Source organism: Fringilla coelebs, assembly GCF_963513975.1.
Source record: "Fringilla coelebs genome assembly, chromosome: 1".
Classification (NCBI taxonomy): Eukaryota; Metazoa; Chordata; class Aves; order Passeriformes; family Fringillidae; genus Fringilla; species Fringilla coelebs.
Window position 1 is genome coordinate 153,122,002 of NC_140028.1, and position 16,629 is coordinate 153,138,630.

At 69.7% G+C, this 16,629-nt stretch overlaps 1 protein-coding gene across 2 annotated transcripts; it reads left to right on the plus strand.

The window, feature by feature from the left end:
- Positions 1-147: 147 nt before the first annotated feature.
- On the plus strand, positions 148-16,522 carry SLC4A2 (solute carrier family 4 member 2). 2 transcript variants are annotated; one of them, XM_084209461.1, is made up of 24 exons: positions 150-271; positions 978-1,032; positions 5,582-5,725; positions 8,210-8,378; positions 8,503-8,738; positions 8,888-9,012; positions 9,173-9,396; positions 10,076-10,212; positions 10,285-10,465; positions 10,551-10,686; positions 10,824-11,007; positions 11,086-11,200; positions 11,283-11,467; positions 12,018-12,231; positions 12,326-12,547; positions 12,729-12,877; positions 13,052-13,246; positions 13,326-13,568; positions 13,685-13,774; positions 14,027-14,193; positions 14,275-14,528; positions 14,795-14,964; positions 15,217-15,390; positions 15,940-16,522. In XM_084209461.1, the coding sequence occupies exons 3-24, from the start codon at positions 5,666-5,668 to the stop codon at positions 16,018-16,020; spliced, it is 3,711 nt and encodes a 1,236-aa protein (XP_084065587.1). In that variant the 5' UTR covers positions 150-271; positions 978-1,032; positions 5,582-5,665; the 3' UTR covers positions 16,021-16,522. The 2 variants fall into 2 exon arrangements, with proteins under 2 accessions (XP_084065588.1, XP_084065587.1); XM_084209462.1 differs by lacking the exon at positions 978-1,032 and having other exon boundaries at positions 148-271.
- The last annotated feature ends 107 nt before the right edge of the window (positions 16,523-16,629 follow it).

Consider the following 16,629-nt stretch of genomic DNA (forward strand, 5'->3'; position numbering starts at 1 on the left):
CCGGCCCCGCCCTTGCCCCGTGGTTCCGGGTTCGATCCCCGGCTCCGCCCGCCGCGTCCCCGCCGGACCCCCGGTCCGCTCGCCCTCCCTTCCCGAGACAGCGCCACTGCGCGGGCGTCCTGCGGGGATCCCTTGCGGGGACGGTGTCCGCATCCGCTGGGTCGGTGCCGGAAGCGGTGTGGACCCGCCCGGTGCCGCCCCGCCCCGGCGCGCTCCCGCCGTTCCGCCCCGCGGGGACGCGCAGACCCGCCCGGCGCGGCTGGACTGTCCGGTAAGCAGCGGCACCGGCATCGGGATCGTGAACGGAGGCGGTGAGGCTGGCGGGGCGCAGCACGGCTGGTCCGGTCCCGGTCCCCGTCGTGGTCTCGTCCCAGTGCCCCTACCCTCCCGGTGCCGCCCGTCCCAGTCGGTGCTGTCTCCTCTTCCCGCACGCTGCTCTCACCGACACCCGTCCATTTCGCTCCCTCCTCTGCCGCCCCTCCCGCCCGCCCGCCCGCGGCAGCCCCGGTCCCGGTCCTGATCCCGGTCCCGTCCTCCCCGCCCTGGCAGCCCCAGGTCCCGGCGCGGCCGCGGCTCTGCTTCCCCCGGTTCCTCCCGGGGCCCCTGCCGCGCTGCGGGGGTTCAGGGCGGCTGTGCCGTGTCCCGGGACCCGGGCTCTCCCGGTACATGCTCCGGGTGCCTTGGCTCCTTCAGCCGCAGGAGGAGCGATACCCAGCCCGGGCATCCCCGGCAGCCCCGGCACCCCGGGACCCCTCCCGGACACCCCGGCACCCACGGACCTCTCCCGGACACCCCGGCGCCATCGCCCCGGCCGGCAGCGATGCTGCCCGGAACGCTGAACCCCGGCCCCTCCCCGCCTCCCCGGAGCTCCGTGCAGGGCGGTCCCGGGGGACCCCGGCCCCGCTCTCCGGGTGACGCTGGATCCCGGGGGCGGCGGGAGCCAGGACCCCTCACCCACCCTCGTCCGTCTCTTGCAGCGAGGCCGCTCCATGCGCTTGCCCCGCGGCGCCTGAGCCCGGCAGCCCTCGGCAGGTGAGTGACTCGGGCTGGGGACCCGCTCTGTGTCCCTGTCACATGTCCGGAGCACCCCGCACCCACCCGCTCCCCGCGAGCGGAGCGCTCCGAGGGGTCCCCAGGGCCAGGAGGGGCTCTGGGGTCATCCAGCCACCCTCCACCGTCCTGCTCCCCGGAACGGAGGCTCCGAGGGGCCCGGGGAGTCGCCCGGTGCCCGCTGAGAGCCGCCGGGTGCCGGGGCACTGCCCCTTGCGAAACCATCCGGGGTTGAGAAATGCCGGGCACGGCTCCAGCCCGGGGCTCTCCCACGGAGCGTGGGCTCCCGTGGCCCCGGAGCGCTCCCCAGGGAGGGGGCAGCAGATTTGGGCTGGGAGAAGGTTTTGGGGGCTGCGTTGCCCGTGGCTGCCTCTCGCCAGCTGCAGAGACCCTTTTGCTCTTCGGTACGGTGTCAGGATTCGGGATCGCTCCGCAGTGGAATTTTGCTGGCAGCTCCCAGTTCTGCGGGAAGGGCTCCGTGCCTGCCCCGTCCCCGCACGGAGGGGGCTCCAGCTGGAACCTGCTGTCGAGCCCTTCGGGGTCGCTGCACCACTTCAAGCGGTTGCCAAAAAGCCGGGATTTGATCGTTCTAACGATCCGCTGGCACCGGCGCCTGCGCCTCCCCGCCGGCAGCCCTTCCGCTGCCGGGGCTCGGGGAGCTCTGTACCTGCTTTGTCACCTGTGCCGGCGGGCGGCGACGCTGCGGGAGATGGGGCTGCCGGAAGGGTCCAAAGGACGGCCCGGGGCACCCTCCCGGCACCTCCTGTGGCCCGGGCAGGGCTGAGGGTGACCCGGGTGCCACCTTGCCTGAGAGCGCCGTCCCAGCCGGCGGAAGGGAGGGGACCGTGGGAGCCGTGTCCCCGCGCTGTCCCCGTTTCAGCCCCCACAGTCGCAGCCTGTCATTAGACGGGACGGGGCGGCCGCAGGGCCGGGCTGGCTGCCCGAGGGCGCCGCGCTGGGGCATTCCAGGGGCGTCAGGCCAAGGGGTGGGCACAGCCCTCCCCGAGGTCGGACCCTGCGCTTACCGAGGGGGTCGTGTCCCCTGTGTCCCCAAAGACGCCTGGGGCGGGAGTGAGGTCGCCACGGGAGCCACGGCGGAGGACTTGGCAGCGCTTCGCTGTTTGGATCCGGGCTGCTCCACGGAACAAAGGCTCACGCTCCCGCCGCAGCTCCCGCGGGTTGTTTTCCTCCGGAGCCGGTATAAAACTGCGGGCAGCGCTCGGCAGCCCCGGGCACGGCGCCGCTGCCCGCGCTCCTGCTCCGGACTTGCCTCGCCCCTGCCGGGTCGGGGGTCCCGGTCCTTCCCGCCGGGCGACCCCGGCCGGGGGAGCAGTTGGAGCCTTGGCTGAGCGGCTCGGCGGGTGATGGGGTGAGTGGGGCCGAGCCTGTGCGGGGACCGGGGGTGGCACAGCGGGAGCGACACCTCCCCGGTGGGCTCCGACACCCGAGGGTGGATGGGCGGCGTCCAGCCCTGCCGCAGGTGACAGAGTGGCTGTCCCTGTGGCCGGAGCACCCCTCCACGATCCCATCCTGCAGGGACCAAGCTGTCAATGCTGGTGCGGGTCCCCACAGGACTGTGGGGGCAGCTGTGCCTGTCCCCTCCTGGGGCTGGGATGGGGACAGTGGCAGGAGGCGCTTGCAGGTCTGGTGCTGCGTAGGACGGTCCTGGCCTCTCTGGGGCGGCAGAGGGGTGGTGGAGATTGCCCTGGCACATCGGTGACAGTGGCAATGACCGCGGTAGTGGCACCATGTGGGTGCAGAGCTGTGACTCATCTCCAGATCCGGTGGTTTTGAGGTCGTGGGCAGGGGGAAGGTGAACATTTTTGGTGTTGGTTTCTGAAGTTTCAGCATGTGAAGCTCTGCCAGGTGCAAGCCAGTGGTGTCTGGCTTGGCTCTGTCCTGTGGTGACGAGGGGCTGCAGGGTCCCAAGTGCTTCTGCTGGGTGGGATCTAGGGGCACACTGGGTGCCAGTGACACCCCGGGGTTTCCTGGAGCCGTCAGGTGAGATGGGGCAGGGAGCAAGGGGCTGCAGGGAGCTGGGGTTCTCCCATCTTTGGGGGTGGGCAGAGTGCTGGGGCACCCACTGGGCCTCTTCCATTTTGGGGTGCAGAGAACTGGGTGTCTCCTGACTTCTCTGTTCCATGGACATGTCTGCCCAGGCGATGGGCACAGCCTGAGCTGTGCTGGCCTCGCCCCAGCCATTCCTCCTGCCTGGCACGTGCCGTGCTGGAGGGTGCTGCCAGCAGGGAGGCTAAGCAGAAACAGTGTGCTGTTCCTTGTCACCAAGGGGGCAGCTGGTGTCACCACCAAGGCTGGGGAACGTGCTACGGGGGTCACCATCAGCCTTGATTCCAATGTGGGCACAAGCATGGGTGGCACGTGTGTGTGCACTGAGCCCATGTCAGGGATCTGCCAGGTGACATGGTGGTGGCAGGAGATGTTCTGGCAGGTGTCATGGTGCTACTGCTAGTGGGGGCACTGGCATGGCAGAGTGGGCAGGAGGACACTTGCTGCCCTAGGGGTCCCCCACCCCCAGACTTGTCTCTTCTCATGGGGTTTTGGCTCTGTGCTATGGATGTGGTTGTCCTGGTGTGGATGTGTGACCTGGCTTCCCAGGACATGGGTGCCTCAGTGTGGACGTGGTTGTGCCGGCTGTGATTGTCCAGGATGTCCTGTTGTGGCTGCCCAGGATGTGATTGTCCCAGTACAGATGTAGTTGTCCCGGTGTGAACAGGCTGTCCAGGACATAATTGTCCAGGTGTGGGCACGTGTATCCCGCTGAGAATGCCAGCACCCTTGTCCCACTTCCCACCGTGCTCAGCCTGGTGCTGGCGGTGCCAGAGGTGGGTCCCGGCACAGGCTGGGTCCAGGAGCTCTGGGCCCTCTGGGGCAGCCCCGAGGCAGTGTGGGGCCAGGGCCGAGCCCTCTAATCGCCTCAGCAGCTCAGGCAGGCCAGGGCCGGTCCCAGGAATGTGACTCCGGCGGCGCGGGAGTGGCCGTGGCAGCGGCGCTGAGCGCCCGTGGCAGCGACAGGTCATTCCCAGCGCGGCCGGGGCTGGCAGCCGCCCGGGAGCGCGGTCCTGCCCCGCTTATCGGGGCGGCCCGGCCTCGCACAAGGGGCCATTGTGCTGCGGGGCCGGGCGCGGGGCGCGGCTGGTGGCAGTGCCAGCACCGACACCGGCACGGTCCTGTTGCCGCCGTGGCCTCGGGCGTGTGTCCTGACCCTTCTGCCCGGCAGGAGGGCGAGGTGGCGGCGCTGCAGCCGTGTGGTGGCGGTGGGATTGTCCTGGGGTGCCTGCTCTGGACCCGTCCCCCCATCCCGGGGTGCCAGAGCGTCCTGGGAGTGGGGTTGGCCACAGGGCACCAATCAAGGCTTGTTCTGGCCCCTTTCCACGGGGCTGGCGCGAGCCCTGAGCCGTTCCCGGCCACCATTCGTCCGTGACTCAGCGACTGCAGTGGAAAGCAGAAGTGTCCCCCTGTGCCCCCCCCAGCTGTCCGTCATCCTTTCCAGCAGGGTCATGCCCCTGGCTCCCGGGAGCCACATGTCCCCAGTGTCACCATCCCGCCGGGTCCCTGCCGTGGCACCTGGGGGCCAGGACCCCCTTTTTGGGTGTTTTGGTGAAAGCACGACGTTCCCGAGAACAATCCCAGTGTGTTCCCAAACTAATCCCGAGCTGCCCACGAGATTAAGCCCAAAAAGCTGCTTAGTGCCCACAGCGGCGACACCGTCCTGTGCACCCAGCGAGGTGGTGGCCCAGCCCCACGTCCCCCCCGTGGGAGGGTCCCATCCTGAATTTGGGGGGGGTTGAATGCTGGCGGCGGCTTGGCGGGCGCCCCAGGAGAGCGGCGTGGCAGGGCGGATAATCTGCCTGCTGGAATGTGGATGTGCTGGCTCCGGCCCCGGACGGGAGCGGGGATTAGGGAGAAGCCGGAGCAGGGTAGCACCGAATTTTGGGAATAGGTGGGATTCAGGGCTGGGTGAGGCTCGGAGCCGCAGCCTCGGCATTCACTGAGGCGCAACTCCCCGAGCCTCACCACGGCCACCGTGCTGGCACCCCAGCGGTGACGGTGACGAGGACGGTGATGCCACCCATGTGAGACGCAGTCATCCGTCACCACCCTGCTCGGTCCCCTCCGTCACGTGGGCCACCTCCCGTGGCAATAAACCCGGCATGCTGGTGCCAGAGGGGTCAGCGCGGGGCCCGGGGAGCTGCCAAGGGGCAAACGTGGGTGGAAGCTGCGTCGGGCTGGGGAAATGGGGGAGGGGTGTGGGCTTTCGGGAGGGTCGGGAGCTGCCGTGCCCCCCGAGTCTGGCACCCTGCCCGCACCCCGCAGGGTTGGGTGCCTGCCCGGGGTCCCGCTGCCCCGACTCCGCTCCCCTCCCGGCGTTTGTCTTGGCCGCAGCTCTCCCATTCCAGCCGGTGGCCAAGACAAACCAGCCCGGAGCCAGCGCAGCCCGAGGAGAGGCAGCCCCGGCCCCCGCCTGCGGCACGGCTCGGGGGCACCCCCTGATCCCCCTGTGTGCCCCCAGGTTATGCTGCCCCGAGAGCGTCCCCTGAGCCCCCGCGAGAAGGAAAAGGGCTAAGCCGGCCGTGCCGGGGGCCGTGCCAGCGCCATGACCCACTCCCAGGTGTCTTCCGAGCTTCACCACATCGTCTCCTCAGCCTTCCAGAGCGTAAGTGCCACCGCGGGGCGGGCCTTGCCTGGGGGGGATGAGAGGCTGCAGCCCCTGACGGTGCCTGGAGGGGTGACGGGTGTCACGGCACAGCCCCTGCTGCCGTGGTGCACCGCGGGGATGCCCGACTGCGGGGCTGTGGGGCGCTGGCAGAGCCCGTCGCACCTACCCCGGCCCCTCGCTGAGATGTGGGGCAGGGCTGCGGGGTGCTGGCAGTGCTGTGTGGCACCTGCCCCATCGCTCAGCCCTCCGGGTCAGGCCAGGCCAGCTGTGCCAGGGTGGCGGGCGCCCTTGGGGCCGGCACGGTGCCAGCGCCGCCGGTGGCACGGCCCTGGCGGTGCCCGCAGTGCCAGCGCTGCTCTGGCGACGGTTCCCGGCCGAGTTAATGATTGAGCCCCGTGTCACGCCGCGGCCGCCCGGTGCAGTTGGCGAGCCCTGCTGCCCACACGTGACCGGGGATGGGACTGGCCCCATCCTAATGGAGTTCCTCCGGGGCTCCCGGGTAAGCTGCGGCCTAGGGGGGCTCTGGGGGCTCGCTCTGCGCTGCCGGCCCAGGGCACCGTGCCCACCTGTGCCACGGTGATGCCATGTGCCCGACAAAGGTGGGGTGGGTGCTGGTGGGATGCAGGATGGAGCCCGGCGGATTCGAGGCCATGGGGCCATGGCCAAAGGGGCTCGGGGGGTCTGGGGGATCAAAGGGGGCACGGGATGGTGGGAGGGATGTGGCAGGAATGGGGGATGCAGGTGCAGGACGTGGTCTGATGCCACCGCTGCCATCACGTGGCAGCCTCTGTGTGCCGGGGTGTGATGGGGTGGCGTGGGCCATCACCTGGGTCACCCCTTGCATCACCCTCCGGGTAACCCCCCTGGGGAGCCCAGGGGTCACCCACCCTGCAGTGGGGACGGGTATGGGGCACCTGTGCCCAAACCGGATACCTGGGCTGGGGTTCATGTGGGGTGGCCATGGCACAGCCCTGGACCCGCAAGTGCTTCTGGGGTGCCCACTTGGGGTGCTGGGAGCTCCCCCCCTGTGCCCGGGGGTATCCCTGCAGGCAGACCCTGGTGCCTGGGGTGCCCCTGTACCCCCTTGATCCCCCACTCCGGGGGTCCCGGGGTCACTGGGTGGGGCCGTGGCGCGGTTTCAGCTGTGCAGCCCCCGCAGGGGCTGAGGGGTGCAAGGTTGGGGGGGGATTTACCGGGGCTCCGTGCAGCCCCGGGGGATGGGAGCGCGGCCGGAGGGTCGCTGCCCTCCAGGGGCAATCCGAGCTGGGCCCGGGGAGCCGGTGGTTCGGGGGGCCGGGGTCGGCGGGAGGGGCTGCTGCGTCCCGGGTGCTGGTGCGTCCCGAGGGGCCGGAGTTGGCGGGGGAAACGGCGCATCCCGAGTGGGTCCGCTGCATCCTGTGGGGCCCGGTGGCCCGGTGCATCCCGGGGCGAGTCGGTGCATTCCGGAGAGGGGGGGGCGGTCGTTCCGGGGCCGCCGCCGGTGCCGCGGTGCCGCCGGTGCCCTCTGCGTTCGCCGTCACCTTGAGACGGGCGCGAGGCGGCTCCGTCAATATTTGGCAAGGCCGGGACGGAGCCGCCGCCCCCCCGGTTCCCTCCCCCGGCCCCCCCCCTCGCTCTCCCCCCACCTCCCGGCCCCATCCCCGGCCGGTCCCGCCGCTCCGATAAAGCGCTGCGGGAGCTGCGGAGGGAGCGGCTCCGCCATGACTCAGGTAGGACCGGCCGGGGACGCGCCCCCCGCAGCCCCCGCAGCCCCTCCCGCACTCCCCCAACAAGCCCCCTGCAACCGCCAGCCCCGCATCCTCCGTATCTACCCCAGCTCCGAATCCCCCGTGTCCTCGCAACCCCCGGTCCCGCGTAACCCCCACAAGCCCCCCCCGCACCCTCCACATCCCTCTGCGCCCCCAGCCCCGCATCCCCTCCCACCCCCAGCCCCGCCCCCTGTCCCCGCAGCCCCTCCCCCCGAGCCCACCCTTGCCCCCGGCACCCCGCGGCTGGGGGCAGCGGCAGCCCGGGGCGGGGGGCACAGAGCAGGGGGTTCTGCGGGTCAGGGGGTGGGACAGCGCCGGGGGGGGCACGGCACCAGGGCACCGCTCTGGGGGCGCGGGGGGCACTGCACCGGGGCACCGCACTGGGGTGCTGGGGCTGTCCAGGGGCACAGCCCTGGGGGTGCTGGCTCCCATTCGGAGGAGAGCAGGGCAGGGGATAGCCGGGGCACGGCCCAGGGCCCGGAGCTGGGGTGCCGTGGCACGTGGAGGTGACACCAGCTCACAGCGCTGGGGTGCGTGGGATGCGAATGATGCAGGGGGTGCCCACCTCGGGACAGGGGTGCCCAGCTCCTGGGTGCCTTCGGGGCTCAGACAGCCCTGTCCGGGGCAGCCATCTCGCGGGGCTGCGTGGCCGGGGCGCGCTGGGGTCGGTGGCGCGGCGGGCGGCGGTGCCAGCGCTGCCGTGTGCCCGCTCATCCCTGCTGCCGGCCCGCAGCCCGAGCAGGAGGCGCTGGGCGCCGGCTCACCTGCCTTCGGGGAGGAGGAGGAGGAGAAGGACCTGAACAAGGCCCTGGGCGTGGAGCGCTTCGAGGAGATCCTGAACGACGCTCACCCCCGCAACGCCGAGGAGGCCGGGCGCAGCTACGGCGAGGAGGACTTCGAGTGTGAGCGGGGCCAAGGGCGGGCACGGAGCAGGGAACGGGCAGGGAGCAGACAGGGGGCAAGCAGGGAGTGGGGAGCTGGCAGGAAATGGGCAGGGAACACAGCACCAACTCCCAGTCCCCCCAGACCACCGCCAGTCGTCCCACCACATCCACCACCCACTCTCCACGCACCTGCCCTCTGACGCCCGCCGCAAGAAGGGGATCCCGAAAAAGGGCAAAAAGAAGGCCCGGCGTGCCTCTGTCCCCGGAGAGACCCCCACCATCGAGGAGGCTGAGGAGGATGAGGATGACGCGTGCGACACGGAGACGGAGCGGTCGGCGGAGGAGCTGCGGCAGCCCGGGCCGGCTGAGGCAGTGCAGGTGAGGGCAGGGCTGGGGTGGGGGCAGCGCTGTGCCCCCCCGGCTCAGCGTGCCTGGACACAGCAGGGCACCAGCGGAGCTGAGGCCGGTGCTGCCGTGGCCGGGGAGACACGGCTCCCCAGCAGCCGGCTCACCCCCTGCCCCCCCAGTTCTTCTTGCAGGAGGATGAGGCGACCGACCGCCAGGCAGAGGAGCCAGCAGCTCCCACGGCACTGCCCGGCTCCCCGCCTGAGCCCCGAGGGGGCACGGCCCCGAAGGAAGCCCAGACCAGCAGGTCAGCTGGGTTTGGGCTATGCTGGGGCTCTTGGGGAGCGGACAGCATCCTCTGGCCGTCCCGTGGCAGGGCTGGGGGCCGGAGAGCCCCTTCCTGTACCCCGTGGCAGGGCTGGGGTGCAGAGAGGGGCTCAGCACTGAGCTGGGCTCCTGCCTTGCAGCCCTGATGCAGAGCAGGGGGCTCTGGGGGAGGGGGCAGCCGCTGAGGCCGGGTCCCCGGGCCGCCCTGCGCCGAAGTCGCAGCCGGGGCACCGCAGCTACAACCTGCACGAGCGGCGTTGCATCGGCAGCATGACGGCTGCAGAGCAGGACCGCTACCAGAAGATGCCGACGGACGAGTCGGAGGCACAGACACTGGCCTCGGCTGACCTGGACTACATGAAGAGTGAGTGGGGGCTGTGCCCCTGGGGCTGCCCTGGTGGCCACTCTGTGTCGGGAGAGTGGGCTGGGACAGTGGAGCGGGGCTGGGGATGGTGGGGCTGGCAGTGCTGGGGATGGTGGGTTTGGGATGGTGGGGCTGGCAGTGCCAGGTTGCCTTGTGGCTGCAGCCAAGCTGGGCTGGGCGCAGGCACTGACCCTGGGCACATCCCTGCTGCTGGGGCTGGGCTGAGTCCCTGTGGAATGTGGCCAGGAGCTGGGCCCAGGGCAGCTGGAGCCAGTGACAGCAGTAGCAGTGGTGGTGGCTCCCCTGGGCACTCAGCAGCCCAAGGGATTCACAGCCCAGGACTCTCAGGGTGGCGGGTGATGCTTTTGCTGTGGAGCTCCCAGGAGAGTGCAGCCAGGGCAGAGCCCACATGCCAGTGGCCATGGGTGGGCCTTGGTACATAGGGAGCAGGTGACCCCGGTGCCAGGAGCCACCTCGATTGGTGGCATTGCTGGCGGTGACCAAGTGACCCCCCCAAAGCTGCAGCACTTGCCCCCAGCAGTGGGGTGATGGCTCTGCCCTGAGCTATCTCAGGCAGGATACATCCCACAGCTCTGGGGCTGCCCGTGCCAGGGCTCAGTGTCCCCTGTGCTGGGCTCTGAGATGCAGACTGGGCACCCCCCGCTGCTGACCCCCTCAGGTCACCGCTTCGAGGACGTGCCGGGCGTGCGCCGGCACCTGGTGCGGAAGAGCGCCAAGGCGCAGGTGGTGCACGTCAGCAGGGACCACAAGGAGCCCAGCACGCGGCAGCGCAAGCAGGACCGGCAGCCCCACGAGGTGCGGGGTGCTGGGCAGGGCACGGGCAGGGACGGGCCCTGGGGTGCCGGCACTGACCCAGCTGTGCTGCAGGTGTTTGTGGAGCTGAACGAGCTGGTGGTGGACAAGAACCAGGAGCTGCAGTGGAAGGAGACGGCGCGCTGGATCAAGTTTGAGGAGGACGTGGAGGAGGAGACGGACCGCTGGGGCAAGCCGCATGTGGCCTCCCTCTCCTTCCGCAGCCTCCTGGAGCTCCGCAAGACCCTGGCCCACGGTAGGGAGGCGGGGACCACCCTGTGGGGCCCATGGTGAGGTGGGGTCCTGTCCCTGCTGGCCTAAGCACCCCCTCTGTTGTCCAGGGGCCGTGCTCCTGGACCTGGACCAAAAGACGCTGCCGGGGGTGGCTCACCAGGTGGTGGAGCAGATGGTCATCACAGACCAGATCCGGGCTGAGGACCGTGCCAACGTGCTGCGGGCGCTGCTGCTCAAGCACAGGTGTGCGTGGGGGACACGGACACGGGCCCTTGCCCCCGGGCTCTGCTCCCTGAGCTGTGGGGCTGGTGCCGTCCCTGGGATTCTGGCAATGGCTGTGCCACTGGGCCACCACGGACAGCCCTGGCCCTGTCCTGCAGCCACCCGAGCGATGAGAAGGAGTTCTCCTTCCCGCGGAACATCTCGGCGGGCAGCCTGGGCTCCCTGCTCGTGCACCACCACAGCACCAACCACGTGGCTGAGGGCAGCGAGCCGGCCGTCACCGAGCCCCTCATCGCTGGCCACGCCGGAGAGCACGACACGCGCATCGATGTGGAGCGGGAGGTGGGTGACACGGCCCCCCAGCCCTGCCCGTGCCCTGGGGGAGGGCCGTGACCCCAGTCCTCCACTCTGTCCCCACAGAGAGAGGTCCTCACTCCCACACCCCCAGCCGGCATCACTCGCTCCAAGTCAAAGCATGAGCTGAAGCTGCTGGAGAAGATCCCAGACAACGCTGAGGCCACAGTGGTGCTCGTGGGTATGGAGGGGTGGGCAGGCCAGGGGTGTGGGCACTGCATGCCAGGCATTCTGGTGACCCCTGTGCCCCTTGTGCCCCCCAGGCTGTGTGGAGTTCCTGGACCAGCCCACCATGGCCTTTGTGCGGCTGCAGGAGGCTGTGGAGCTGGATGCGGTGCTGGAGGTGCCCGTGCCTGTGAGGTTCCTCTTCGTGCTGCTGGGCCCCAGCAGCACCCACATGGACTATCATGAGATTGGGCGCTCCATCTCCACCCTCATGTCCGACAAGGTCCCTGCCCTGGGGCGCGGGGGACCTGCTGGGCGGGGGGCTCAGGCTGTGCTCGGTTGAGGGGTTTGGGGCCGTACTAGGATGGGGGTTCAGGGCTCTGCTGGGGCGGGGGCTTGAGGCTGTGCTGGGCAGGGAGCTCAGGGGTTTTGTGCCAGGGCTCGGGGCTCAGGGTCATGCTGGGACTATGGTGTTGAGACACCGCAGGACTGGGGGTTTGGGGCTGTGATGGGGCAGACAGCTCAGGACTCCGATGGGATGGGATGGAGGGCTCAGATTATGCCAATGCTGGGGTCTCAGAGAAATGCCAGGATGAGGGCTTGGAGTCCTGTTGGGGCTAGGGAGCTTGGGGCCATCCAGGATGCCAGTTAGCCTGGCCGTGTTGGGGTCTCGTGGCCCTATTGGGGTGGGGGCCGGGGCTCTGCCAGGGCTGGGGGCTCAGGGCTGTGCCAGGACCAGGGCCATGCTGAGGCCGTGGGCTTGGGGCTGCGTGATACTGGGCTCAGGAGCCACAGAGCTGTGGTGTGGGCACTGACCCTGCCACGGCCCCCAGCAATTCCACGAGGCTGCCTACCTGGCTGACGACCGTCACGACCTTCTGAATGCCATCAATGAGTTCCTGGACTGCAGCGTGGTGCTGCCGCCCTCCGAGGTGCAGGGCGAGGAGCTGCTGCGCAGCGTCGCCCACTTCCAGCGCGAGATGCTGAAGAAGAGGATGGAGCAGGAGCGGAGGCTGCTGCTGGAGCCCAAGTCCCCTGAGGAGAAAGGTGCCAGGGCCAGAGCTGGGGCCAGGGCAGGGTTTGGGGTGTCCCAGCTGTTGGGGTCTCACTGTCTGTCTGTCTGTGCATCCGCTTGCCCCAGCTCTGCTGAAGCTGAAGGTGGTGGAAGACGAGGCCGAGGAGGACGACGACCCCCTGAGGCGCACGGGCCGCCCCTTTGGGGGGCTGATCCGGGATGTGCGGCGGAGGTACCCCCACTACCTGAGCGACTTCCGCGATGCGCTGGACCCCCAGTGCATTGCTGCCGTCATCTTCATCTACTTTGCTGCGCTGTCGCCCGCCATCACCTTCGGGGGGCTGCTGGGTGAGTGCGGGTGTGGAGCCTGCCGGGATGGTGCAGCTGCGGGGGGCTGCTGGGTGAGTGCAGGTGTGGTGCAGCTGTGGGGGGCTGCAGCGGGGCTGGTGCTGCCCGCTGTGGGTGCTGCGGGGCAGGGCCGTGACCGAGGGCCCATCCTGATGGTGCGCCTGAGCCTGTGCTGCCGCAGGGGAGAAGACGCAGGACCTGATCGGGGTGTCGGAGCTGATCATCTCCACGTCGCTGCAGGGCGTCCTCTTCTGCCTGCTGGGTGCTCAGCCCCTGCTCGTGATCGGCTTCTCGGGGCCGCTGCTCGTCTTTGAGGAAGCCTTCTTCACGGTGAGCTGCTGGGGTCTGCTCTGGTGACTGGGGAGACACCCCCACCCCAGCCCCACTGCCTGGGGCAGATACCCACAGCCCTCCTGCCAGGGCTCTGCCCCACTGCCCAGGGCTCTGTCCAGCCCTGTGGCCATCCTGACACCCGTCTGTCCATCTGTCCGCACGGCTGGGCAGTTCTGCACGTCCAATGAGCTGGAGTACCTGGTGGGGCGTGTCTGGATCGGCTTTTGGCTCATCCTCATCGTGCTGGTCATGGTGGCCTTTGAGGGCAGCTTCCTGGTGCGTTTCGTCTCCCGCTTCACCCAGGAGATCTTTGCCTTTCTCATCTCCCTCATCTTCATCTATGAGACCTTTTCCAAACTGGCCAAGGTGAGCTGTGGGGGTGAGCCGGGGGGGCTGGGGCAGGGCCAGGCAGGATGGGGTTGAGCATCCCATCCTCCTGCTCCAGATCTTCCAAGAGCACCCGCTGCACGGCTGCCTGAGCACCAACACCTCGGCCGAGGCCTGGGGCAACGGCACTGTGGCCATGGCCAACACCACAGCCCTGGCCACCAGCCCGACTGCCCGCGGTGTCACCAAGGTCACGGGGCAGCCCAACACGGCGCTGCTCTCACTCGTGCTCATGGCTGGCACCTTCTTCATCGCCTTCTTCCTGCGCAAGTTCAAGAACAGCCGCTTCTTCCCTGGACGGGTGCGTGGGGATGGCCATGGGGCCGTGGGGCTGGGTGTGGGGGGGCTGGGACGAACCCAGAAGGGCTGGGGTGAACCAGGAGAGCTGTGGCCAGGCTGGCACTGGTGTTCCCCCAGATCCGGAGGCTCATCGGGGACTTTGGGGTGCCCATCGCCATCCTGGTGATGGTGCTGGTGGACTACAGCATCCAGGACACCTACACACAGGTGAGCAGCCACCCATCCACTGCCTGGGCAGCACGCCTAACCCCACACCCTCCTAGGGATGCCTGTGCCCCATCCCACTGTCCTGACTGCGGGTCAGCAGCTCCATCTGCTCCCAGCAGGGCTGCACCTGCTCGGTGCCAGCATCTGACCTCCGAGTCCGGCTTCTGGGGGGTGCTGGTGCCTCCATGGCCCCCTCACTCTATGGGGCACAGCCAGTGCTTTCTCAGCATTTGTCTCCCCCTCCCCCTGCAGAAGCTGAGTGTGCCCAGTGGGTTCTCGGTGACAGCCCCAGACAAGCGGGGTTGGGTGATCAATCCCCTGGGTGTGCAGAGTCCCTTCCCTGTGTGGATGATGGTGGCCAGTGGCCTCCCCGCCATCCTAGTCTTCATCCTCATCTTCATGGAGACCCAGATCACCACGTGAGTGCACTGGGGGCGGGCAGGGGGCATTGGTGGGGCAGGGGGAGCTCGTGCTGTGCCAACTGTCTGCCCTGGTTCCAGACTGATCATCAGCAAGAAGGAGCGGATGCTGCAGAAGGGCTCCGGGTTCCACCTCGACCTCCTGCTCATCGTGGCCATGGGCGGCTTCTTCGCGCTCTTCGGGCTGCCCTGGCTCGCCGCAGCCACCGTGCGCTCTGTCACCCACGCCAACGCTCTCACCGTCATGAGCAAGGCCGTGGCACCTGGGGACAAGCCTAAGATCCAGGAGGTGAAGGAGCAGCGGGTCACCGGGCTGCTGGTGGCCGTACTGGTCGGTAGGTCTGGCCCTCAGGTCCTGGGGGGACTGCAGTGCAGTGGGGAGGGGGCTGGGGAGCCGTGGGGGGCTGCGGTGGGGAGGGGGCAGCGTGGGGAATGGAGCTGGGGCACCCTGAGCCCCGGCCAAATTGGTGTGGCCATCCTGTCCCCAGTTGACACAGGGATGTGGGACCCTGCCTGTGGGAGCAGGTTAAGTGGACAGGGGGAGGTGGGGCTGGAGGGCTGTGCTGAGCCCCCTCCCCAGGCTGACACTGCTCTGGCCCAGGGCTGTCCATCGTCATCGGGGACCTGCTGCGGCAGATCCCACTGGCCGTGCTCTTCGGCATCTTCCTCTACATGGGCGTCACCTCCCTCAATGGCATCCAGTTCTACGAGCGCCTGCAGCTGCTGCTGATGCCCCCCAAGCACCACCCTGATGTCACCTATGTCAAAAAGGTGGGGAGGGGGCCTGGGGAGGATCCTTGGGGCAGGACCCTTGTCTGGGACAGCAGCCAGGCTGGGGTACCCTTGCGTGGGAGCACTGCAGTCTCTGCAGGACAGGCTGTGGCAGAGCCTGGTTTAAGGGGCACAGGAGGACAGAGTGGGGACTCGGGGGGGCTGTATCTGGGGGTGTGGGCGCCCCGGCCAAGCTGTGCCCGCAGTGGGGGGGGATACAGTGCCCCAGCTCTGACACCCCTCTGTGCCCAGGTGCGCACGCTGCGCATGCACCTGTTCACCGGGCTGCAGCTGGCCTGCCTGGCCGTGCTCTGGGCCGTCATGTCCACTGTGGCATCCCTCGCCTTCCCCTTCATCCTCATCCTCACGGTGCCGCTCCGCATGTGCCTGCTCAGCCGCATCTTCACCGAGCGGGAAATGAAGTGTGTAAGTGGCAGCGTCGCTTGGCTCCCGGGGGCGGCGGGGCCGGGGGGCGGTGGGTTCCCAGAGCCGGTGTGCGGTGGGCTCCCGGGGCCGGGGGGTGGTGGGTTCCCGGAGCCGGTGTGCGGTGGGTTCCCGGGGCCGGGGGGAGGTGGGTTCCCCGGGCCGGTGGGCTCCCGGGGCCGGTGTGCGGTGGGCTCCCGGGGCCGGTGTGCGGTGGGTTCCCGGAGCCGGGGGGCGGTGGGTTCCCGGGGCCGGGGGGCGGTGGGTTCCTGGAGCCGGTGTGCGGTGGGTTCCTGGAGCCAGGGGGCGGTGGGTTCCCGGAGCCGGGGGGAGGTGGGTTCCCCGGGCCGGTGGGCGGTGGGCTCCCGGAGCCGGGGGGTGGTGGGTTCCCCGGGCCGGTGGGTTCCCGGGGCCGGGGGGTGGTGGGTTCCCCGGGCCGGTGGGTTCCCGGGGCCGGGGGGTGGGGGGTTCCCCGGGCCGGTGGGCTCCCGGGGCCGGTGGGCGGTGGGTTCTCGGGGGTCCTGGCCGCCCCTCAGCCGCCGTGTCCCGCAGCTGGACGCAGCCGAGGCCGAGCCCATTCTGGACGAGCGGGAAGGTGTGGACGAGTACAACGAGATGCCGATGCCGGTGTGAGGGCGCCGGCGGCTCACGGCTGGCGGTGGGCGCCGGGCGCGGCTGGAGCCCCGCGCGGGGCCGGGGCAGCGGCTGTGGGGCCGTGCCCGCGGGGATGAGGCCCGGCGCCCCCCAGGCCCTCGGGGAGCACTGCCAAAGAGACGCCGGCCCCAGGCTCAGCCCCGCGGACACCTGCTGCCCGTGCCCTGGGACAGGGCTCCCCGAGACAGAACCCCCCTGGAGAGGACTCCCCGAGACAGAACACCCCCCGCCCAGGACAGGGCGCCCCGGCCCCTCAGCAGCCCCTCGGCTCTTGTCCCACCCTCAGGCGTCGGCTGAAGCCCCCGGGGTTTATGGGACAGGCAATTCAAAGGCAATAAACAGCTTTATTCCGAGCAGGGGGCTCAGGGCAGAGGTGCTGGGGGACGCCCCTGCCAAGGGCAGCCTGCTCCGAGCAGTCCCTGGGGGCTACCGGGCTGGGGCCCCCCGCTGCCTTCAACTAATAAAGAGACCGGACTTTGCACACTTTTCACCAGTTTTATTGGAAAGTTCCCCCTTCCCTGACACCCCCCTCCTCCAGGCCCAGGCCCTGAGAACAGCCCCATGTGCACACCCGCTCCCGGCCCTGCG